The 26,049-nt window shown below is 37.3% G+C and overlaps 1 protein-coding gene and 1 long non-coding RNA gene across 2 annotated transcripts in view; one reads left to right on the plus strand and one right to left on the minus strand.

Moving 5' to 3' along the window:
• Positions 1–7,658, minus strand: part of LOC107317344 — a 22,915-nt gene extending 15,257 nt beyond the window's left edge. Inside the window, exons 1-3 of the long non-coding RNA XR_001556830.2 lie at positions 5,938–7,658; positions 5,605–5,664; positions 1,974–2,063 (exon numbers count right to left, since the gene is read on the minus strand). This is a non-coding gene — a long non-coding RNA (uncharacterized LOC107317344). The remainder of the gene's footprint in view (positions 1–1,973; positions 2,064–5,604; positions 5,665–5,937) is intronic.
• Positions 7,659–16,566: 8,908 nt separating this feature from the next.
• The window catches only part of OLFM3 (olfactomedin 3), a 43,717-nt gene continuing 34,234 nt past the window's right edge, over positions 16,567–26,049 (plus strand). Inside the window, exon 1 of the mRNA XM_015869910.2 lies at positions 16,567–16,860. Within this exon, the coding sequence (XP_015725396.1) occupies positions 16,792–16,860 (69 nt within the window). The 5' untranslated portion in view covers positions 16,567–16,791. The remainder of the gene's footprint in view (positions 16,861–26,049) is intronic.

Consider the following 26,049-nt stretch of genomic DNA (forward strand, 5'->3'; position numbering starts at 1 on the left):
TCACTATACTCCGTACAAAGAGCACTAGGCTTATCGCTATTTTTCCACTGTCACCCTGGAACTGCAAGTAACATACACGCATAAATGTGAATTAACATGTCCTAAGAAGCATACAACTCATTACAGATCCAACCCCTCCTCTCACTAAAATACTTCACAAACTTTCCTCCCTCCAGTTTCCAGTGACCCAGTTTAACACAGCATGGCTACAACTGTGGGGACCCTCAAGCTTAGCATGTGGCAGAATGGGGACTAGGCTCTGACCTCTGCCAAGGGGCTCCTCAACAGTTTCTAGCAAAACAGACCTGAAGTTCAGAGGCAGTACTGAAACAAAGCTGGATTGTGTTCTGTTAGTTTCACTTGCATTATTCTACACGCTTTCTGTCCTCTCCTCAGACTGAATAGTTACCATGCAAGCAAATCACTCCATGTCACAATTTTGCCTATATATACTTACTGGAATGTTTGCTATTTCCAGTCTGAATTATTTCAGTCTCTGTGGGGAGGAAGATGCCAAGCTAAACACAATTAGTGCCCCTTAATTGCAAATTAACTAGAAATGTTAAACAGATGAATCTTAAAAAAAAAAAAAAATAAAAAAAAATTTTAAAAAGCTAGCAAGGATTTCTGAGTAATCCATGAGACCTAACAGGGCATTTACAAATTATATCACAAACCAGTGGTGACTTATATACTGATACAGAGAGTCCTAATCAAAAGTAGCTAACCTCCTCCTCTTTTGCTGCAATTACCCAAACCAATGGAGGATCAAATGTTTCTCATTTCTTCCAACTAATTGAGTTTATCTGTGTAGAAAAATAATCATGTGCTCAAGAGTGAGCAACCTGCTGTTCTTACACGAGCAATTCCTGAAATTCTGAATTCAGGCACACAAAATGTGAAAGAGAAAATACCTGAGATCATGCTTTAGGCAAACTAAGGCAGATAGAAACAAAGCTTAGACCCTTGCTCTAAATGTAATTCAGAAATATTTCATAGGTAAACTATTTATTTGGCAAGTCTTCCTTGTCCTCTGCTTGTAACAGCCACACACCTGCTCATCTCATACCTGAGTCAAGCGCTAAAGTTCAGAACAAAACTTGCTATATGCATCACAGCTGCTGTTGCACAAATACATAAGATAATTCACAAGTACAGATTGCTTTGGTCTGTGTGCAACTAACCCAGGTAATAAAGCAGGCATCAGTGATTAAATGCTATTCGAGGAACACTTACCACAGACATAGCATACTTCACTGTACAGTAATTAGCTAAATCATTATTAAAGTCCATCTGAAAAGTTAATTGTGTGAACCATCAGCCAATACTACTACCTGAGAGCAAAAAGGGAACTATCTATTTGGTAAAAGAACCAAAAGGTCAGTAGTCATCTTTTGGCCTCTGCAAGCAATTATTAATCCCTTTAGACTCTCTGATCAATTTAAAAGACTCTCTCAATCAAAGTAATTCAAGGCCTTGGTACTACTTTAATATGAACTGTAGCCAGTCAATTTCTACCCAACCTAGCTTCCAGTTTCAAGAGATCTGAACAAAAATTTGCTCTCTCACTCAAAATTTGCTCTGCCTTTTCAGCAGTATTAATGGGACCAAAAATGCATTTTTCTTTTACGGTTTCATTGACTAATACTTTTATCTTACACATAGACTTTTATGCCAACTGTTTTCCTCCATGACTGAAGAAAGTGAAGTTGTAGCATCCTTATTCTTGCTTCACAATTACACTGGAGTAAACTGATTAAACTTTCTTTTGGGTGAAATGCATCTGACAGTTCCTGACTTCATTTCTTAATACACTGTGTGCACTTTCTGATATTATAAGGGAAGGAATATGGTCATTCATTAATTGATTCTAACACTTCAAGTTTGCATATTAGGTCCATTTCACAGTCAGCAGTGATATAACATTATATGCAACTAATAATCAAAGAATATCAGTATAAAGTCATCGTTACCTGGTTACAATAACATAGTGAGCGTCATCTTCTATGACAACACTCCAGTGTTAAATTTGATTAAATGGAGACATCATTCCCAGATATTTCCTGGGGAAAAAAACAGAATTTACCTTTATTATTAAAATAAAAATCTATAAACAAAATGAAACACAGACAGTTCTTTCTCATTTTTAAACTGATATATAAAATCTGAAAAGTTTTCACCTGTTTGGAGTCTGAGCATTCAACAGCAAATTTATATTTTATTCCAGTGCCAGGTTGGTCTAGATCATAACTTTTTAACTTAAATGTACAAACAAGCTACCAAATAGTGTGTTCATTGTTCCTTCCCGTCCTTCCCATTTCCTCCTCCAACCTTCTTTCATTCTAAGGCAGAGACAAACTCAGATAGGGAAACACAAAAGAATTAAAATGTTACCATAGTACCTGTTTACAAGCAGGCTAGATCTTATAGAACATGACTGAGCACATACAATTCGGAAAACACTAATATTTACTTCCATGCATCTTAAAGATATAATATTATGACAATGGACCATTCTAAAGATCTGACAAGACTGAGGGTTTAGGGAAAGAGAAAACTGAAAGAAAACCCTTAGCATTAGGATTTATCCCTCTATATAACCCACATCTATTTATCCTAGGAAAACAGACAGTGGTAACTGCTGTGATGAAAGATGGCTGCTGATGGTGATGGCCAAAAAGCTAATGCTTTTTGATGAATCATTCTTCTTAGATTTGTAAGGTGAGCTCACAAATGTGGGAGGAAATCATGTGCAATCCTAACAACAGCACATACTTCAGTCGTATCTGCAATCTCTGCTACTTTAGAATTCGGTTTTCTGTTTGAAGCAGAGAAAAGATTGTTAGAGAATGCATGCTACCTGCTTTCAGAAGTAGTCCTCCCACATTCAAGGAAACAAGCAGTATAGCAACAAAACCTAAAATGAAACTGGCAATAAGGAACAGCAACAGCAGGGTCGGTCTCTTCTCACTGGTGATGGGATGAGGGAAAATGGCCTTAAGTTGCACCAGGGTAAGTTTAGGTTGCATATCAGGAAGCACTTCTTTACAGAAAGGGTTGTTAAGCACAGGGATAGGCTGCCCAGGAAGGCGGTTGAGTCACCATCCCTGGATGTGTTTAAAAACAATTTGGATGTGGTACTCAGGGACATGATTTAGAATAGGGCTGTAAGAGTTGGGGTAGTACAGTTAGGTCATGGTTGGACTTGATGATCTTTAAGATCTTTTCCAACCTGAGTGACTCAATGATTCTAAATGTAGTTCCAATTAAAATTAAATCAGAGTGGCACTGGGAGTGGGTGAGATAGCAATGAGAGCCCAAGGACACAGAAGGTCAGCTTATACATAATTAATAGATTAATCTTCCATACTATTTCATTGAAATGTGTTATTCTCTCAAATACAACCAAAACAATAAGTTGTCTTTTTCTGTGTTTTAATGTGCATGTGTTCTGCACTGCAAATTTCCATAATACAACAGCATGTTGGTGTTTTAACATCTCTCCTAGTGTTCTGGGATTTGTTTACTCTGTCTTGATACTGTTTAGGGTTTGATCAATCAGAATGTTAAAGGACAAGAATCTATAAACAACAAACAGAGTTGTTTTTCTTCATAAAGAAATCATCAGAAATTGATGTTTCAGAAGTAATTCAGTGTGACACTTCATGTCTGCTGTTAAAAATACTTTAAACTGTTATGATTCAATCCAAAATTCAGAACAATGCAAGACTTCTTAACAGATTTTAACAGATCTGTGTTTTAGTTTTCGCTAACCATACAGTAAAGCGTGTTCAAGATAAACCTTATAACATAGTTAATAAAAGTATAGATCATTCCTTAGTACAGTGAACTATTTTGTATACTGCATACTGTAAGGGAATCATCAATAACAGTGAGAGACAGGTTTTACAATGAACACTTTCATAAATCTATGGACTCCTAGACTGCTTTGGTATCACGTGTTACAATTCACTGCCTTCTCTCTCCCACGCTCTGAGAAGACAATAATCAGCTGGATGCTTTTAAAAATGCTATCGAGATCTTCCAGTTTCCCAGCTGAAAAATGATGCTAAAAGACAAACATACTTTGAAGTCTTCAAAGTACTTTCATCCACATAAAACACTGGAAAGGATGAGAAGACAGTTGTACTATTGTCTGTTAAATACCTTCTTTTTGAGATCTGAATATACCTATTGTTGGGGTGTTTGAAAATGTAAACACCCAGCAGACCAGGAATTTATCTCTAATTGGAGAATATGGTTAACTGAAAAAGGTTCAAGGAATACGGTGATACCAGCTTTTCAGAAATCAACTTAAAATGGCTTCTTTTGTACAAGTAAAAATTTGCAAGCACCTTGTGGAAATGAAGGTTATATTTTATCATCTGAAGTTGCAAATGGTAAGACATGTATTCAACTGAAATGATATTCCACCAAAAGGCTTTTGATCTCTATGTGTTATTAAAAGAAAAATCAGGCCACAAATACAGGGGACACTGAATACTATGGGCGGTACTAATATAAAGAATTTGATGCTGACTTTGAAAAAGTAAAAATGTTGTATATAAAAATAAAAGTGCTGTACATCTGCAATGACTGGTGGGAGGATGTTGACCTACACCAACATTTAATTACCTTTTGGCACTGATTTTAAGCTGAGCCAAGGTAACGTTCGGTCATTACCAATTTCTTTATTGTTCCTGTCTAAAATAGAACATCAGAACAGAAAATTTTCTCATCATCTTCATGCAGTGGGGCATGAACACATCTGGCAGCTTTTAAAAGAATTTACTTTCAGAAAATCACAAGGTTCACCTAGACTTCACATTCTCTTCTTGTAGCTCAGTTATAATCTTTTATCTTTATTACTGTACTGGTGTCATTGCTGGAAGCTGGTTCAGAGCCTGCAGCATAAGTATTCTACGAGTCCTTTTAAAGGAGTGCTCATCCTGTGCCTGTGTCTACATTCGTGGGCACTGGACTTGATGCTCAGCAGTGTTGTGGTTGGCACCCCGTCCCTGGAAACTTTCAAGGCAAGGCTGGATAAATCCCAGGGCAACCTGATCTAGATGTGGTATGTCCCTTTTCATTGCAGGGGAGTTGGACTAGAAGGCCTTCACAGATCCCTTCAAACTCTAAAAATCCTGTTATTCTATGAAATGCACTCTATTCACTCCAAGGCATTCTATCTGACACAGAATACAGTACCAAGGAAAATCAGGAGTTTTCATCCCTACTAACACACTAGTCTTTTAAAAATAAAACACAGGATATGGTGTATGGACATACAACAAGCAGAAAACATATATAATCTTAAAATCATTCATGAAAAAAAGTTAACAGTCAATGGCAAACATACTAGATAGAAACCATATTTGGACTGGGGAGGGATGTGAAGTTGAAAACAGTACAGAAAGTCATGGCATATGAGGAAAATCCTGAGCTTTGGGGAGAAAATGGATTCAATTAGTATGAACAAAAATATTTACTTCTATAGGTATAGCTCTTCTGCTAGCAAGACAAGCTGTCATTTGCAGCTGGGCAACAGGTATAATATTTAAACTACTGCAATCAACATCAAGGAAAATGTCAACTAAAAAATACCTCAATTCCTGTCCAACTCAGAAATGCTTTCTTTTACAGTGCTAAGTAGCAGCTTGACTTCTGGGAAAAAAATAAAAATAAATAAAATAAAAACAAATTATTGGTTACCATGTAAGTGTTTGATATTAAGTACAGGGAATTTAAGCTTATCATACAGATTCAAGACATCTGTTAAGACCTATTAAGTACTGGCATGCACCATGCCTAAGAGTTAAAAAAGAACACTTTTAGAACTACCTTTCCAGGATAATAATTTAAATGCCTGGATGACTATTATTACACTTGAGCAAAATAAATAAATAAATACATAAATAAATAAATAAAGACTTTTACCTGCACCTGTTCATCATCTCTCAGCATACAGCTAGAAGTACTGAGTGCAAAACATCTGCTCCTCATCTGATTTTGCAAGAAAAATATGTTGACCATTTATGTTCTTCTTTGTCACATAAAGAAATGCAAATATGACAAATAATAAATACAAGAGTGGAAAGTGATTCAGGATTCATTAATACAGATGATGTAAAAGCTGATGGTTTTTCTTGTTGTTGTTTTTGGTTTGTTTTTAAGTATTCTAGCTTCAATGAACCAAATTACTGCAAGTTTGACAGTAATGAAAGGTCACTTTTGAGAGGTCATTGCAGTTGGCCTTAGACTGAACATTTAAACAAGGGTGAAATTCATTTCAGTATTAGTGAAATAAGTGTGGCAGAACCTAAGTTTGAAACAGACCAGAATTTGAAAGTTCTTACGTTTCTTACATCCATAGAGTTTTAGCTGCATTCCTGCATTTAGATGACAAATTATAATGCACTCTTAAGTTGCTATTTAAAGAATAAGATATTTATTGCAGTCTCTCATATTTCAACCCGAAAAAGTTGCAACCTGAATCCCTTCTTTTTAGTTATTATTACAGTCTCATTGTATGTGCAACTCCTGTTCGGTTCAGATATAGTTTAAGATTTCCCTGCAGACAAGCAGAACATCTGTACTTTCTTTTTTTTCCCCCTAAAAGTACATTGAAATCACTTTCAAGCTTCTCAAGTAATTATCTTAGAGCTTACTTATTTCTAAATAAAAGTGGTCTTGAACTTTGGGGAATAATTTTAATGACCATAAGCTTCTTTAATTTTTCCAGTTTGTCCCTTCTTTGTTTTGGAACTTATTATTTCCAAGAACACACACACAAAAGAAAAAAAAAGGGAAAAAAAGGAGGTGAAGAGAAGGAAAATGATTATGTTTAAATAATTGTTTCTGTAAAATACTGTTAATGTTTATGGGTATAATTAAAAGGAATTTTCTGCACAATGAAGTGACTCAATTAAAAATAAGTTACTGTGCTGGATTAGCAGGGTGCTGGGAAAAGAATGGAACAGTTACCTGGCAATTGATCAAGGAGTCTTGTCTTACAGAACAGTATTAGCATAAAAATAGCTCATAAATCTGAAAGGCTGAATGCTAAAACCATTGTGGGAGTTTTATATTTTAGAAGAATATTGAATTAATGAGAAATAATACAAAAGAGAAATTTAATTATTTGGAATAGAACAATTTTTGAGCCAAGCCTCTCAGGACAGGTATGATTATGTAGGTCACAAATCAGAAATGACTTTTATGCATATTTCATTAAAAGCCACATTTTTTCATGAAGGATAGTAAGCAATAAGGCCTGTTCAGACAGTACTCTCTCTGTAGTGCCTTAAATGAAAGATATTTCCTTTGTGGTTATGGAGCAATTAAAGTGAGCAGTTAATAAATAAAAAACAGAATTGTTTTGAGGTTGTTGCTTTCACATAATAATGGAATTGGCTTTTTTCCTCACTTCTTGTTCACACCATCACATCAAACGTATAACGAACGACTCCTAGTCTGCTTGTGCTTCTGGAAGGCTACTATCAAACCAGTGAGGATAACAAATAGGTATTTTCACATACATTTAAACAACGAGATTTTAGTTTTGAGTTGTGTCCAAACCCAGAGAGAGACAAGTTCACTTATAAGAATTACCATGACATTTTATAAATCTAAACAAACAAAACAAAACTAAAAAACAAACAAACAAACAAAAAACAAAACGGCCCAACAAAAATTATTGATCAAAAGTATTAAGTTTTCTTCACTGGCAAACTCTTTGCCAATAGATTTCATATAGAAAACATTTTTATACTCCTTTTAGTGTTTCTCAGTTTTAATTCTTAACTGGATTTCATCATGAAAAGCATCATCCCCCCAGATTTATACATATAAACACTTTCAGTGAAATATGTACACAGCCTTCCTAACACTGCTGTCACTTTTTCTTATCTGCTAGACTGACACTTAGGGGTTTTTCTTACATGCAAGTAATGGGGGAAATAAGCCATCGGCAAGACTACTTAGAATCTAAATTATCATTTTCTGTTTAGTCTTAAGAAGCTAATGTGCATCATGCTAATGTCTGTCAGGTACTGCCCTAAATACTTTTCATCGAGGAACTTCTTATTGCTGCCTCGCACATCAATTGTCATCAGTTCCTGTGTCCATTGCTGAAACTACAAATTCTTCCCATTACAATGCCTTCTTTCTTATGTCTCTTCTTTAATGCCATGCTCTGCAGCTTATTGAGGCTCCAGATCCCTTCTGACCAAATCGTGACCTGATGTGTGGATAAACTGTAACATTCAGAACTCCTTTTCAACCAGACAAGACAGTGCTTTTGCTAGTGTAAAGTTGCCAACCAAACTAAACTGGACAACAGGGGAAAAGCTTTCTGTTCCCCAGAAAAGCTAACAGAACACTTGCAGCTGACAAAAACCCTAGTCACACACTAAATCAATAAGAGAATGGGTCGCAGCTACTCTGGTACTGTGAGACAGCCCTCAAGCTTGAGAAACAAGTTTTGTACACACTTCATCTTTCATACAGCAACATACTACCTATAACAACCATCTTTATTCTGCTTCCTCCTTCTAAGAAATTCCTTAAACACCTTTAGGAAGACTGACTCTACCACTTCCCTGGGCAAATAGTTCCAAAGCCTAACCACTCTTTCAGAGAAAAAATTCTTCCTAAAATCCAGTCTGAACATCCCCTGATGGTACTCGAGGCCACTCCCTCTCATCATATAATATATGCTATTTACCTGGGAGCAGAGGCCAACCCCCACCTCACCACAGCCTTCTTTCAGGGAGTTGTGGAGGGCAATACGCCTCCCCTGAGCCTTCTCCAGACTAAACAATCCCAGTTTCCTCAGCCACTCCTCATAAGATCTGTGCTCCAGATCCCTCACCAGCTTTGCTTGCCCTTCTCTGCACATGCTCCAGGGCTTCGATGTCTTTCTTGTAGAGAAGGGCCCAAAACTGAACATACTGCTCTAAATGTGGCCTCACCAGTGCTGAGTCCAGAGGGACGATCACCTCTGAATCTGAGCTGCTTCATCATTGCAAACTCATGAGCTAAAATTTGGCTCCCATAGGGCCACTGAACATCTACAGAAGAATAAGTGTTTGAATTCTTACACATCTGATAATGCAAGGGTCCTATGGCTATATATTTAAGCTTATGGATATCTTTTGTGCTTGACTTTCCATCTTGCTTGTGATGATGCTTAGTTTTCATATGCTGTCTGTATTTAGAGTACTTAATCTGGCATAAAAATTACTCCTGGTCTGCACAAGATGAGACGCTGCACTTAGAGAGCCGAGCAAATGTAAGTAAGGAGCTTTCATTTAATCTCCTATTAACTTGCAGTAATCTACACTGCAGTGATTTGAAGGAGTACCACAGCAATAAAAACATACAAAAATAAATAAAGTGTAGAGACCACTGCAATAACTAGATTGTATCTGACCTTGTACACACAAACTATGAATAAACACAGAACAGGCAGCACAAGACTAATCAGAAACAACATTTTTCCTGCAATTATATTTCTGAAATGAACAGAAGCAGCAAAATAAGGCCCACAATCTCTGCACCCCACTGTTTTTCCTCTACCATAAACTATCCCCAAGTTCTTGGAAGCAGTTTGATTCAGCCCTATTGTTCCCAATGTACTAGCTTTAGAGCAGTTAAGCCTGAGCCTAGAAAACAACCCAGAAAACAAAACTAGCTCTTATCTAAACAATTAAATACTGGAAGGCACGCACTTATCACAGATAAAGAGTGAGATTTGAGTAAAGTCATAATTTTCCCACCTACATGAGCAATCCTGTCTAACTGTACTTATCCTTGAATATACCTGAGGTTCCACCTTTTAGCTCATTTCTATTTTCTAAGACTATTTTATGGTAGCAGTACAATGGGTGTGCTTCCATGCAGAGCAACTGGTTCTTTCCCTAAGACATTACCACAAACAGTACTCGTACTCTAAGACACAGGCTTTGCCAAATTCTGACTAAGGTTTATGACTCAAAAGTTTTCTCTTAGTCATGTTCCCTCTTTATATGCCTCCCTTCACAGCCTCTCCCCTTCTTTTGTCTCATTTTCAAGTCATCATATATATATACTTATATATATATATATATACACACACACACACATAACAATTAATGAATGTCTATAGTGTAAGCACCTTCTACATTACCATTCCAAAGTTTTAAAAAGTCTATAATGGACTAGGTCAGAGCTAACAGGAAAGATCTCCAAGTAATATTCTGATGCTCTTTTAATTACCAAACAAACAAACAAACAACAAAACCCATCAGCAGTATTTTTCCCAACAAAGATTGAAAACTGTTTGCCAAAATCATGAAAACTGTTTCACTTGTTCCTCTATGCATGTAGGTCCTATATATTTGCAATATAAAATAACAGTTTTCATAGGAAGTGTTCAACCAGCCCAAGTCTATATTCAGAAGTCTACTAAAAAACGAATAGCAAAATTTTACATGAGTACTTTAAATACCTTGCTTTGCTAGCTTCAATAGCTGCAACATTTTGGTAAATCTTTGTTATCTCATGTAAAGCATCTTGAAAAAGCACCCACTGCTAGATCTGATTTTACTCTTAGATGAGTGTCTTTGATCCTGCTTTGATCTTCTTGTTTTAGTCAAGTCTCGTAGAACTTAAGATTCAAGCCACATTAGAATCCTGAGCATGTTTTTAAAAGCTATAATTTAACACTTTGGGAAGAAAAGCAAGACTGTTAAAAAACTTGCAGTAATATTTCTTTAAAGACTTGATTAAATGAGAGAAGTTTTAATATACATTTTTCTCAAAAAAAAGAAAAACCTAAGAAGTGCAATGCACTGCATTGATTGTACTTCCACACTCAAATTAATGTCAGGTTAATTTTTATATCTAATATTCCTTCCAAGGTACTTAAAGCAGAATATATTATAACAGCTTCTTTTAAAATGTTACAGAGAAAAGCCATTTCTGCTATTTTTGGTCTTTTCACACAGAACTTTATCTAAGAAGCCTCATTAACATAACAATCTTTACTGTAAAATTAAGGAATTAAAAGCAAATTCTTAATGAAATAAAGTTCACATGAGCTACTTTAAAAAAAACAAAACAAAACAAAAAAAAAAACTTCAAAAATTCCCAAAGATATGAAAGATATCAATAAAATTGTACTTGTTCTCTGAAATGCAGCTTTAGATGTTTCTTTATAAAATTTGATATGCTCAGAAATAAATGTCCAAGATGTCAATTGGCTATGAAATAGAAATTCCAGAAGCTTCAGCTTGTTCTCTTGTATATGTAAATATTTATTACGCAGTGACAGCAGCAGCACAGTAACTTACAAACAGATTTTCATAACTCTCTCAATCGCTTTTTCTTCACACAACTATGGCAGACAAAAAATTCATATATTACAAGAAAACTTGCTATGTCTCAAATTTCAAAGATGCACTTTAATACTGATTGCATACACCGGGATAGAAACAGCGTGAATTACAAAGAGAGTACTGAAGCTGTATATACTACATAACTCTTATAAGCTCCCTTTTCCCATGAAAGGCTGGATCCTACCATCTTTTGAGGTTCCACCCAACTTGTTTGTTGTTTTTTTTAATTATTGCTTTATGATTCTGTACACAATAATGAGCTTATCAAATCAATTTGTATCTTGCTGACCAGAAATTCATTATTATTGTCCACATACTCTTCCATACTCTTCCATGAATATTGCAAGAAAAAAGCCTGACTCAAAAGAAATACAAGAGAGTCATTCTGAGGTCACCCATTCCCTGTCACTATCAATCTTCAGTTTCCATACTACAGAAAAAAATTTAGAGCATGAGTAAACTAAAAAAGCAAATGTGAAAGACAAAAATAATGTAAACAAAATTAAGCTCATTAGGAGTTAATTCTTCTGCTACCTTTCTTTGTTGTCTAATACGTCAACTTGGCTGTAAGAGATATGTTCACATTTCACAGTTATTTAATGCATAGGATGCAGACTTTATACCTACACACTTTCTCCTTCATTTTTAGAGACCCTTACAGTACTAGGCTTGTATTTTTATTTGAGCAACACAATCACTAAGCTCATCAATCTTCTGAAGAAATTCAATTGTCATTACAAAGCAGGAAGAACTTAGTAGAAGACAAGTTTGACTCTACACAAGTGCAGAGGAGCCTAGGACATACAAATCAAGATGTAAACAAATACCTTTTTGTTTGACACACAGAAAATTATTTTAAAAGGGTGGAGGAGGAGAGGGAAGACAAATTGCCTGTCATTGCAAATTGTCTTAAGCAGTTATCATATGCTTTCACTGATCTTATTCAGATAGTTGATAGTATGATAGCTACACTATACAGCTACAATATACAGCATTACCTTAAAAAAAAATATGGCTTAATTCAAAGGAGGTGAGCATTGCTGTTAAAAAGTAACACAAAAACATTTGTTTGGTTACAGCATAGCATTTTGCATGACTTTGCAGGACCTGTTCTTCACCACCCAATCCTGGTAGTGCTTCAGGATGCACATACGAAAATATGAAATTTGAAATTAAATGCTGGGGTCCTGAATTTCACCCTGGTTCTAAACGTTTTTCTTCTTCATATACAGTCGTATTCTAGGAATAAGGTGATATAATTCCCCACTAATTCCTAACTGCTGTGAGTGCCCCATCAGGGTAAAGATGATCATTTTTACACTGAAAGATAAAGTTTCAAGTATGACTGACCTTGAAAGCACCAACAAAGTAATTACTTTGCTAGTCAATGACGTGGCATCTTAAAGATACAAGCAGATACCCAGCCAGCTAACATGTATGCTGCCATCTGCTGAATATAACAGCAAGAAATTTTAACTACTCTGTAAGAAAAATTACATGGAACCTTCCAAGTAATATGGTATCCAGTCCCTCATTCATAGCTTATTTCAGAAGTCAAATAGAGGAAGATAGTTAGTAGTACCTTACATTTCTTTGACCCACGGCTTTAAAATGATATATATATATATATATATTCCAAGAGCATTCATTAAAGCTTCTGTTTTCAGTTACAGCATCTATTTGCAAAGTTCTTTATGTTCTAAATTACGAGAAGTATTTAACGTTAAAACATTACAGACATTCCTAAGGCACAGCTGTGGAATTAATTTTCTGATCACCTACCACTTAACATAAATATTTAGTATTAAAACATCCTACATTACTAAGGCTTAACTGTGGGATTAATTTTCTGTTCATCTACTACTTAGTCCAACTTCAACCGTAATTTCACATGCTGCAAATTATGTATTTTTAGATGTAATATTCAATTTTAAAATATGGCATTGAAGCAATAATAAATAATAAATATTTTACTGTATAAAAATATTTTTTCTATTCATATTGAGCATTAGTACCCTCTCTATTTTCAAAGCCTATCAGCCAGCTCACATTTCTGTCAGTCCACTATGTTCTACTACCAACACTACAATTCTTATTTATGTAGGACATACTTCAACTGTAGTTCTCCAGGTTTCACTTATTCTATGTGATCATACTATTTTAACATCAAAAACTCCATAAGGAATAATACATTTGCGATACCTAAGGTCTTTTATAAGACCATTATAATCCTCACGATTACCTTCAATTTTTTTTTTTATATATATTTATAGGGGTAAAATTCACATGTACCCAAAAATACACTGTAACTTCACTCTGTTGAGATACATTTTATTGTACTTGTCCACATTTTAGAGAAAAAATATTAGAAAATAAGAAGCAGAATTCCATAATGTTCCAGGGGAAGCACTTCTGGTTCATGAGCATCTCTGAATTTTTCATATATTTTGTTGCATTCACAAAGAATGCCATTCCAACATTTCATTCTGATGTAATCTTTAATTATACGTTTTTATTTCTATTTATGCAGCAATTTATATTTAAACATAGCCAGTTTTAAATCTGAAAAGACCAGAGCCATATGGTGATCTAAAGGAAAGATGATGTTTACTCATAAAAGGACAGAAAGAGGATTTATTCTACTAATTTGTTTTCTAACACATAAACAAAGTCCTTGATAAAAAAAAATTAAAAAAAAAAAAAGCTGAAGTGACAGCTGAAAGAAAAACAAAGCAAACTGAGTTACTTCATGTCAATATTTAAAAATATTCATATTAGCTTTAACACAACTTACGTTTCCACAGAATAAAATCTTAGTATGAATTCTAAATACCCAGGGATGACTTACCAGGAGAGTATCTCCACAAACTAAAATTGAAATCAAATTTCAACACAAGTAAATTGTAAACACGGAGCACCTCTTAACAGGGAAATGATGCTTTTTTGAGAAGTGCCTAACTCTCTGTTTCTCTATTAAACCTGCCTACTTCATACAGTACCCACGTATGTCTGTGTTTCTGTCTTGTACAACTCCATATATTTCACAGACACCTGTAAAAAAATTATGCTGATTAACAGGTGCTTGCATCTACAGTGTACTTCCATACCGGCTTTACCAGTAATCTCGTTCAGAAGTAGCACCAGTACTACAGTCCTTTGGAAACATTAAGTATTTTCAGTGCACTCGTATAAAGTATGACATTCTTCACAGACAAGTTCCCCCCAAAAAATGTCATCACCTCTAAAGCAGACAATAAAACATTTTTCTAAAACCCTGTTTCAGCATTGCTTCTTTAATTACACAAGGAAAAGGAGAACTTAACATCTAATCAAGATTAAAAAAAGAATTACATATCTGTCTTATTATCATCCCTGAATCAGATTCCCTTCACTCCTCTTTCACCTAACCAGCTAATATAAACTGAGTTTCTCTTTATTCCACTTCCTACAACCCCAACTGATGGTACCAAACCACACCAAAATAATGGGGATGCAACCAGGCAGAAAATCAAATCAAACCAAAGCAATAGGGATGTAGCCAATAACCCTCTACCTACTTATTTTTATTCTCTACACACAGTAACTCTGTACCCAGTTAGCAGCTGTTTCTTTCCCTCCTTTTGTGGGACAATGAAAAAGAAACCTTCTGCAAATTCTTAAGGGTAGAACAATTATCAAATAACACTGTGACTAGAAAACATAGAATGAGAGCTTCATCTTGCCAGTCAGCTCCAAGTAATAGAAATTTGCCAACCTCCTAAAATCAATGATTTGTTCCAGTTCCTGTTTCTGCTGTGTATTTAAACGACACTCTGGTTAGTTTGGTGAAGAGGAAGACCGCTACCACTGAGGGTTAGAAACATGGTATACATTATAATAAAACCTAGAAAATCCTACACAACATCCAGAACCCAGGGCTCTTTAAAATAAAACATTAAATGCTGTTAGGTTCATGATATCATTTAGAATCACAGCTTTAGGATAGAGCTGAGACAACAGAGTAAACATGTTTCTTGGTCCAGAATTAGGAGTGCAGAGAGACTCACTTTTCCTGTTGATCAGCAGGCTTTAATCCCCTAGACAAACCACAACTTTAAACAAAATCAGATGTTACCTCATCAAACATATTTAAAATTAATCAACAGCAGTAACAACCATAGGAAAGAAGTCCTTCAGCAGCCACTACGGGGCAGCGTGTAAGCAGAACTGAACTAAAGAGTAGTTGCTTTCCTACTCCAACTCACACATATCACAGCATATTTAGAAATGGTAACACATGAAATCTAAGATTACTCTGACCACAGATCAGGAACTTGAGTCCCGTGAGGTAAAATAAATAAACTTTTACCACGCTTTTACAACACCAACAGGCAGGTGCTGTTATAAGTGTGACTGACTGACTTTCTGGCCATAGACAGCTGCACAGACTGTGCAACCCTGAGGAAACCAAATCTCATCCCTGCCTGATCCTTCCTATCCACAGTGGTTGAAAAGCTACTCTGAAGTGCAATATGGGCAGACAGCACACCGAGAGTCTTGGTGGGCAGAAGTGTTGCAGAAGTGTGTGTGCACAACCAGAATAAAGGAAACTTGGGTGACTATCACACATCCTTAAGGGAGGCATCTAAGACAATTCTTCACCCATGGACTCCCTTGACCTTGACGTCTACAGGCTTTACCTCTGCAGCTCATCAGCCAAAGAAAAGGAGTGCAGAAGTCCCTTGAAGGTCCACACTCCAGCTGGCAGGTGGAGGGGTGGCCTCTTCCCCTCGCCAAGCACTGGCTCACTGAGTAGAGAAGAAACAGCCTGAGGCAGAAAGGGTGGGAGCCCCCTGCTAAGTTCTCTGACTGTCGCCCTCCCGTGTGGCAGCACCCAGGGCTCCCAAGCACAGCCTGTACTTGCTTTACCCAATGGTCAGCCCGGGGATTCCAGCTGTTCCTTTTGGACAAGCCGCACGCCCTTCCCTGCACTTAGTAAGAGCGCAGGGCCCGGCAGCTCGCCCAACAGAGCCGAGAGCTGCTGCCAGGCCCCGCAAAGAAATAATACTGGGATGGTACGCAGGGTGTCGGAGAGCCACCCTGGGACGCGGAGGGAGGGCGACCCAATCTCAGCCCACCAGCGCAGCATCACCGTCGGTGGTGATGTCACACCCCCGCCCATCCCACCGCCTCCCGGGGCTCCAGGCTGGGCGGGGCGGGCCGGGGCAGCAGAGTCGCTCCGGCAGCGCCGTCCTCGCCCGCCCTCCCCTCGCCGCTGCTGTCTGCGGAATGAGCGTCCCCCGGGCGGCCGCCGCCGCTTCCACTCGGGCTCCGGCGAGTGGGCAGCAGAGCGCGGCTGCCGACGCGGTCTCCGCAAGGAGAGCGGAGTGAATGACCGAAGGCAGCGGCGCGGAGAGGCAGCCCCGGGATCAGGATGCGGGCGCCCGCCAACATCCTCAACCTCCTGCTGCTGTCCTTGCTGGCCGGCCTCGATCCTTCCAAGGTAGGAGGCGGCCGGGAGCCGAGGCTGGCGCATCACCCGGCCCGGCGGAGCGGAGCGGGCGGGCGGCAGCCGGTGCGGCTCGGATGGGTCACGAGTGGAAGGAGGCTGAGCAACCTTGGCCGCCCGAGCTGGACAGCTCCGGGGACAGCGGGGGAGCGGCCCAACCAGCTGCGCACCGCCGGGCCCGCTCCGGCTCCTGCCGCGGTTTGCGGAGCTGGGCAGATGCGGGCCCGGAGCGAGGCAAGGCTGCAGCGCAGCGCCCAGCGGCTGCAGCAGGGCTGCGGGGGAAATCAATTCGTGCTGGGGAACGCGGGGCGTGGGCACGTCAGGAACCCGCTTTGGAGTCCAGCTCCCGAGCACCGCCGAGTTTCATTGTTGTCAAATGCGTTCGGGTAGTCAAAAGATCGAATCTAGGGCTGAAATAACGCTAACAATGAGCGGTTCCGTCTTAGCCGCGCAGCCTGACAGGGAGGGTGGGTTTAGATGAAATCACTGGAAATAAGAACTGCAGCGCAGCACTCGCAGCACTGGGGAATAAAACTCGCTGGGCCTGCAGATGGCTGTGGTGCTATATAACTTAGAACTTCACCTTCATCTGTGTCATGCAGGTTTATACACGTGAGCATCATAAGAAGGAGAGAAAAAAACATTCTTATAGCATTGCAGTCCCCCAGCACCCAATGCTGTGCTGCCATGATCTGTAATGTGCTGGTGGATGACATTTAATGATGCCATTTCAGTACCAGATGACCATATGAAATAGCACTTACCTCTTCTGATGTGGTTTGTTTGTTTGTTTGTTTCCTCCTTCTAAATAAAAGAACTAATCATATGAAAACATGAACAGAATTTGCAACAGTATTAAAGAGGTATTCCACCTAAAAATACACATAAAATAGAACTTAAAAAGCAATTTGGTGGCAATCTGATCTACAGCTGCACTATTTATATTGCTTTTATAACTACAAAATACAGTGAGAATATAACAAAAGCAGGAGGTGATGCAGACTTAATAACATCAGTTGATATAGAATTACATCTCCATGTTTTTGAACTGCAGCTATTGCTGTGTTCTGCAGACTTACCAGACAACACACAGGTGTTCCATGTCCATGTCAACAGGAACACATGGGCGCACTATAATCACAGGTTTTTACAGTCACTCTTTCTATTGTCAGTTGCATTCAGATCTATTAAAGTCAAAGAGACAGCCTGAAAGCAAGAAAAAAAAATACCACCAAAATGTGGTCACTGTCCGCAGAAGACTAAAACACTGATGAAGTGAACCAGCTGTAGCTGGCAGAAATCTGCTTAGCCTCAGGTATCAGAACAATGTCCCAAAATAACAGTGGGAAGACATGCTCCACCTTAGGTGTCTGTCACTGACCAGCACTGAACAATCAGGATGAGCCACCACAACCAAGTCTGATCACTTAGCTTTGAAACTTTGCTTCTAGTCCTTTTTGGTGTGGTGTCCTGTCTAAACGGCGATAGAAAGGCTTTTTGTTCATCAAGAGGCGAGACATTTTCAGGGATATTAAAATGCTAATTGCAGGCCCTTTTAACTCTGTGAAGCAGCCCTGAGCCAAAAAGATCTTAAGACCTTAGGTAAAAAATGTGAGCCCTTAATCAAAGTCTGCTGTTTACTGGAGCTAAACTGGGTTTTCAGAAATAAACGAGAGTTTTGCTGGTTATTCACATCCTTAGGTAAGATACTACAGCACAGAAGGTGTCACATGGCAAATAATAATTCAGTTTTGTTGACTACAAACATCAGATTTCACCTTTCTTTGAAAAATTATCTGTGGACTTATGGCTGATATTGTTGTTTCTGGGTTTTGGGGTGGAATTTTTTCTTTGTTTTTTAGCAAATAAATACAAGCTGCAATGGAAATCACTTTAAAAATGGAAGTAATGCTCGGATATTTATCTTACTTTCTGCTAAATGGAGATGGAATAACAATTATCTGCCCTGAAGGCTTTGAAGCAAATATATTGTGATATTTGTGATAGGAAACAAGGAGTTGTTCACCTTTCCAAAACACCGTACTGTACATTATGGTCATGGCCAGATGTACAACTTTTTCATGCCCTTGACACTCACAAACCATTCAGCCTATGAAAATAAATTGCCACAGATATTTCAGAGTATATGCAATATATTCCTATTTATGACCTGCATTATTACTATTCAAGCAATAATTTGAGTGATCAATTACTTAAAATTTTTTGCCTGCAAAAGAAGAAAACACCTCTTATTTAGTACTAGACTAACAATGACTCTTAAGACTGTTGTTCACCAGCAGTCTTATTATGACAGGGCTTTTCTGCTAAACTTAGTACATTATCTACAGTTGTAAAGTATTTAGGTATTGTCATCTTATGGCAGCATATGTAACCCCCAAAAAGTAGGGTTTATCACCAAAGTTCTGACACATGAAAATCTTATTTCAACAACAGCCTTTTACTGCCCATGCTGTTGTATTTCCCTTCTTTTTCCGATAAAGAATATTGGTCAGCTCTGGCAGTTCTCCTTTAGCAAGCTCACTACAGCTTAATTTTAAACACTTATATTGCTAATTATAGAATATCAACTTTAAGACTTATTAAAATGTCATGTCTGTTAATTAGATTCTAATTTTGCTCTATATTTATACAGGGGGGAAAAAAACAAGAAAAATATAATTATTCATAATCATGTGTTTCAGTGATTTTTTATTTCCAGCAGGGTGATTAGATACGCAGCAGGAAACCAACTTTAGGAAAGACTTGCAGCACAATATCTTTCTTTTCTCCTACATTCAAATGTAGAATCTTAAATGAATAACTACTAGGAAATTTCTAAGAGTTACTGCTAGATGGCATCTCTGTGCTGCTTTTCAACAAGCCTGGAGTTTTTTGAAATGACCTTCATAGTTTGCAAAGTGGACTTTTCTAAGTTACTCTTATTGGCCATCATTTGATTGCTACCATCAAATTATCACCTTAGTATAACCAACAAGCATTTTACAGCAACGTAATGCTGCTCCATATAACAGTAAGCTCATCAGGTAGCAAAATCCAGGTGGCATTAATTTTATGCATTATGATGTATCTGAAAAAAATATGTATTTTTATCAACTCAGTTAATGAACTTTATGCCTTTATCTTTTATGTGACTGTACGTCCTTGATCTGATGGGTTTCTATTCTTTGAATTCTGCCCCCCAAAAAAGTAATTCAAAAGATGACTGGTGGGTAAAATCCCAAATACAAAATATGTCTAGTATCAATGAAGGACAGTTGCAAAAGGCAATTATTATCCATATCCACAACCTGGAGTAACAGGATATTTGGGAGTATTAGCCTTAAGAAGAATGCAGTTTTAAAAGTTGACTATTTTTGAGTGCATACTTAACCTTTGCATTTTGATTTTAGGAATAGCTGTGTTTCTAAACTTCAAATCAACAATTTTCACATGTAACCAAACTACACAATTAGCCATTTGATCTTTCTTTCTCCCAGAGACCAACAGAGCTTGCTGAACTGCTGTTTTGTAGTACAAAGCCATTTATCCCTGTTGTGAGACTGTATAACAAGAACATTATAAACAAACACAGGCTACTACAGAACACATTTGTTGTTGAAAATAGTAAGCCGTAGTGCTGTAATACTGCAAATTTGCCTGAAAATCTCATTCACTTCTTGGGAATTAATTTACACTGTTTTCCACACTATTCTTCATTAGTCAAAGTGAAAATCTTACCTATTTACCATGCAGGATTAAGAATGCTCTAAATAATGAATTGCGGAATGTGGAGAACTTGTGCCTTAATGTTTCCAAGCAAGACAATTCAAAAGCCAGGGAAGAACACCCTAGAGCTGTCTGTTTGTCCTGGGTCACCTCTCCTGAATGTGATTCCAGTTGTTATTCTCCACTAACTTCAGTTACTGGTTAACAATCCACAGAAAAGCACTTTAATGGAAATTATAACAGCACCCAGCTGTAACCGTAAAAATGGTGGTTCTAGCTGGCTACAGATTAAGAAGTTAAAAATTTCAATTTCAGATCTTCAAAAACCATAAGAGACCTGTTAATAAATCAACAGGGAGTATTCAGAAAGACTCTAGTTTATGTTGGGAACCAAAAACCCCTTTTCCAGTACTCCAGTATGATACAAATGCTTTGGGACATCACTTACGCATTTTTCATGGATCTTCATTGAAAACGAGGTAAAATTCAAAATCACTGAGTAAACCCTTCCAGTAGAAGCCTGGGATGAACCTTCTCAAAGTCTGCATTTCACAAGAAGAGTAATCTGTCCTACTGCTTCGCTTCACAAAGAAGTGCATGTCTTACCAAAGCCGAAAACAAGAGAACAGAGTTTTGTGTGCCTTGTTTTGCATACAGAACTCTTTCATGAGGGAGAATACCAGCAATCTGGAACAAGCCGAAAACTTCTCTCCATCACAGAAATGAGCTGAAAAATCCAGAATTTCTTGCAGTTAAGATTATTGGTATAAACAGAAATAAAGAACACTGCAGAATCCCATATCAGATCTGTTTTTCAAATGTTTTTAACTAAGATATGAGTATAACATTAGTACGTTTCTACATGTATTAATCATCCTACCCATTTGGAGTCCCCATCCCTGGGGAGGCATTTAGGGGATGCACAGACATGGCACTAAGGGACACAGTTTAGCGATGGGACTCAAAGTCAGGTTGACCATTGCACTTCATGATCTTGAAGATCTATACCAAATTAAGTGATTCCATGCTTCTAAGAACCTCGCTACCTGAATTCTTAGTCTTCCAATACAGATACAAACAAAACTATATATATATATACACACACACACACACACATATAGTAGCAGTGCATAGTACTCTATAAAATATTTAGAATACTTAAATTACTCTAGAATATTTTCTTGATAGAAAAACATTCAGAAATGAAATGTTTTTATATATTTCAGGAATTCCAAAAGGATGATCCAAGAGCTTAAATTGCACTTGTTTAGCATAGACAGTGTGCACTCCTTTCTACATGGCCAGCTAATAAACAGGTACTTGGTGCACCTGCAGAACAGAACAATTTACTGTTCACCTGATCTACCATTGTTTTTCAAAAGGTCTTTTACAAAATAACAGCTCCAAATCTGTCCCCTTCATCATTTTTACTTTTTTTTCTTCCCCCCTAAAAGTAATGATCTTAATGTGTTCACAAGAAGATCTCTTAAGAACCCTTAAGGTACACAGCATCAATCTTCACATACTTAGTCTTGGCATTAATGGTGTTTTTGGTGAGTTTGCTGAAAAAACAGATGAGTGAATAAATTACTTGCTGAGATATTTATCAACTGGGAGTTTTTTTCCCCAGTGCTAGAAAGATAGACATTTTCCAAAGGACATAACTGCTCTTATATCAGTACTAAATTATCTTTATCACCAATTCAGAAAGGGGTGGGAGGATGGGCAGAACAAGTGGAAGACTCAGTTCAGGGAGCTGCAGCTTGATGCACTCCTTAATTAAGCGCCAATCACAACGCTGCAAACAACTGCATGGACTACTACTCTATACTCTATGAGTTCTTAATTTACCAACTTTTTTTCTTTTTCTTTTTTTTTTTTTTTATGAAAACATTTTAAGATATGTTTCAATATATCACTTTAAAGGTAATAACTAAGCACTCAATTTTCCATATGCATACACTTATTTAAAACTGTAGATGCTTTCTGACTGTGGATATTACTTTCTAAATTGGATTTGTAGTAATACATTCTTCAATCCATTTAGAACACATTACTAGTACATATACACATATTGGTTAAACTGGTCCAGTCCTACCCTCAGTGTTACAATTACATTCCTTTTCCATTTTTCCATATAGCCTTTCATATGCTATTCTTGCCAATCCACCTTCTAATAAGATTCTGTGCATTTTCAATATATGATATTGAGACTTCCAAGAAAGTAAAAAGTAAAAAAATATTACTGTAACACTAGAGAATAAACAGTATGGAGAACACAGACTGCAGTTGCAAAGAATTTCATTATCTTTCTTAGATTAGATTCAACTTCAAAGTGAAATTTCTCTGCTTTTTAAAACTGAGCTATTAGTAATTTACTGTTATTTCATTTGGTCTGGATCCGAGTTGAACCAGGACTTTTCTCACTGAATTAAATAGGCATTTCATTGTTTTTCTTTCATAGAGGAGATCCCATTAGTTGTAGCTTGCAGCTCATTGGCAGACCATTGTTTTCCAATTATCTACTGGTAACCCAAAACAATGGAAGTTCTTAAAGCTGAAGTTCCCCAGCAGCCTCAAGCTGCTCACAGCCCCACACCAGCACTACCCAGCCCGTTTCCGATTTCTGCTCTGCACGACTCAGACCTTTCACTGTCCGTTTCAATGCACACGTTTTCTTTAAAGGTGAGACATGCTCTTCTGTTTGACTACTTTAAACTTTGTAATAATTCTGAAACATGAGAGCATACTGATGATATTCATTCTGTTTGCATAGTCTTAAAATTTCCAAGGGCTGTGGCATGAGAGTTTGGCAGAGAAATTACAAAGAAATTGTCTTAAAGATAAGACCTCTTCTGCATACTGTAATTTACTTAGCAAATTAATGCTGTTGTTTTTTTTTTTTTCCTCCTTTTATTTCTTCCCTTGCTTTTCTTCTTTCCTTGCACATTAACAAGAGCTGACTAATTTTTCAACCTTGTGATTAAGTGTACATATATAGCAGTTGTATTAAACCTACACATCACTTGAACTTATACTAAACAGCAGATCCTGCTGCACCACTGATTTTCACAGTAAAGACCCTTTCAGTTCTGTGCCTTGAGGACAGCTATCTTGGCTTTGGGTGTGATATAAACTATCATACAGGTAATGGTATGAAACATACAGCTGTAGATGTATATACTCTCAGCTCTAAAAGTGATTGTGTAACGGGTTTGGCTTCATAACGAGATTTCAGATCAATATTATTTGCAGGTATTATTCACAGGAATCTGTGAGAACTTATGTGCAGCATGCAGAGATACATGCTGAGTAGAGTAACAGACAAGACCCTTTTGAAGCATATTTAGCAGCTAGCTCATATTTGGAGAAATCAACTACCAATTCAGTCCAGTGTCTTGTTACAAAAGTCAGATAAGATCAGACATGACAAAAGGCTACAGTTAAATAAGAAAAAACACTACTATTATGTGATAATCACATTAGTTTATCATTAAGACAATTGTAAAAATGAATGACCAAAAAAAAAAAAAACCACCAACCCAATGTTTAACTAAATGGAGACTGCTTGATTCTAGAGTTTTTCTAAAGAATGGTGACCTCCTGCATTATTTACAATACATCCTGCAAAAGTAGCTCTCAAACTGACAATAAATTGTGAACTTTTAGAAACACCTTATTCAGACAAAAGTCTTCAGCAAAACAGTTTTAGAGGTTAACCCTCCTAGTAATTATTTCAGTACACGTATGTGTAGAAATTTAAATAGGCAAGTGCAAACCAAAAAGCAATCACAATGCAATGTAGTGGAATGAAACTAAGAGAAAACACAGGCTATTTACTAAATTCTCCCCGCCTTAATTTTGCGTGAACTTATTCACAGAAGTAAAAGACTTAATGATAGTTTGGGAGTCAGCAACTAAATGCATGATGATAAACTTCTGACTTTATCAAAGCATCCTTTTTGTTACTAATCCCTATTGTCACAAATTAAACAGAAATCACATTTCTGTTTTTCAATTGCTTCCTTTTTCACAGTATAAACTCAAGCCAGAAAAGGTGGACAATACCTTATAGAAAAATGAGGGACCACATCTGGTTCCCTGCTATTCCATTTGATTATATCCTTGGTTTTCTTATAATGTGAAAAATGGCACTTTATAAATACCTTTGTTGAAAAATAAAATATTACTTAAAGAAAAAATCAGTAACTACAGGTAATAATAGTAGAACAGCACTATGTTTTTAGATTATCTCACTCAGTTTCCATTTCAAAAGCCAATACTGCTTTTGGAACTACAGAGTTACTAATTCAACAGGACTGTTCAGAGTCTGGGTATTTTTAAACAGTTTCCATTACCATGGGATTACCAAAATGTTAATTCTTCCTATCAACAAGACAAAAAGAGATGAAAATAGGGACTTTTAATTCATTTTGCTTTGTCTTTAATTCTAGATTTTTGGAATTTTTACTATTACGGCAATTTTAACGATAATTAACACAAAATGGCCTACAAGTAAGCATATCTTAAGCCAAATTTGCTGATAACCTAAGAAAAGCATCCTAAAGTGTCAAGAATTCACATGATTCTAGATCATGTACCATACACATCTGATTTTACTTTAATAGGCCAAAACAGACAGATCTGGTAACATGTTCATTGGACTGGAAGGACATTTCAAGCTATCCTTGCAAGGGCACATCCAAATTGTGAAACTGTTACTCCAATTAATATCAGCTTAAATAAAATGCTTCATGACAGGTAGGGGGAGAAAATCACTGCCTAAAGCAACTCACATATATATTTGTTGCTTCAAGGAGGCCATGTTTTAATGCAAGCCTGCCTGAACAAAATATTCACTTGAGCAGGATCAGCAACTAAGGATCAGCATACCTACCACCATCAGTTTGTATGTAAGCTTAAGGAATGCCTTAATCTGCTTGAATCTTTTAAACAATGCCTAGAGTTCCACTGAACAGTCCTGAGAAACTCTTTGCTGATTCTTCATGTTTTATGGTATTCTTATTTCAAGATGGTTTTGAACTGCACCACTGATTGCTAAGTGAGAGTGTGCATGATAGCTATAGTTTCTGGTACGTTTGCCCTAGAAAACCTTTCTGTAAGTAGAAATGAGTCCAGATGACAAAGACTAGACTGAACAGCAAATACATGCAAATACATGCTGTTCAGTGGCTTGATTTGTTCATTCTCCAGACAGATACCTGGTCTGTGAGCAGCAGGACTTCTTTACAGCTCTCCTCAGGTTTGTCACCCACTGAAAACAGCACTGGAAGCCAGGCAAAATGCCCAGAGCCACTCTGATGTGGTGCTGGTGCCACAGTCAGTACCCATAGCTTGCAAACACTCTCAAAAAAAACCAAGTTTAGAAAGTCAGTTTAGCAGACAAATGCATTTCAACCCTTTTTTGCTACTTCAGTTGTCATGTGGTACATGGAA

This window comes from Coturnix japonica, chromosome 8 (assembly GCF_001577835.2).
Source record: "Coturnix japonica isolate 7356 chromosome 8, Coturnix japonica 2.1, whole genome shotgun sequence".
Lineage (NCBI taxonomy): Eukaryota > Metazoa > Chordata > Aves > Galliformes > Phasianidae > Coturnix > Coturnix japonica.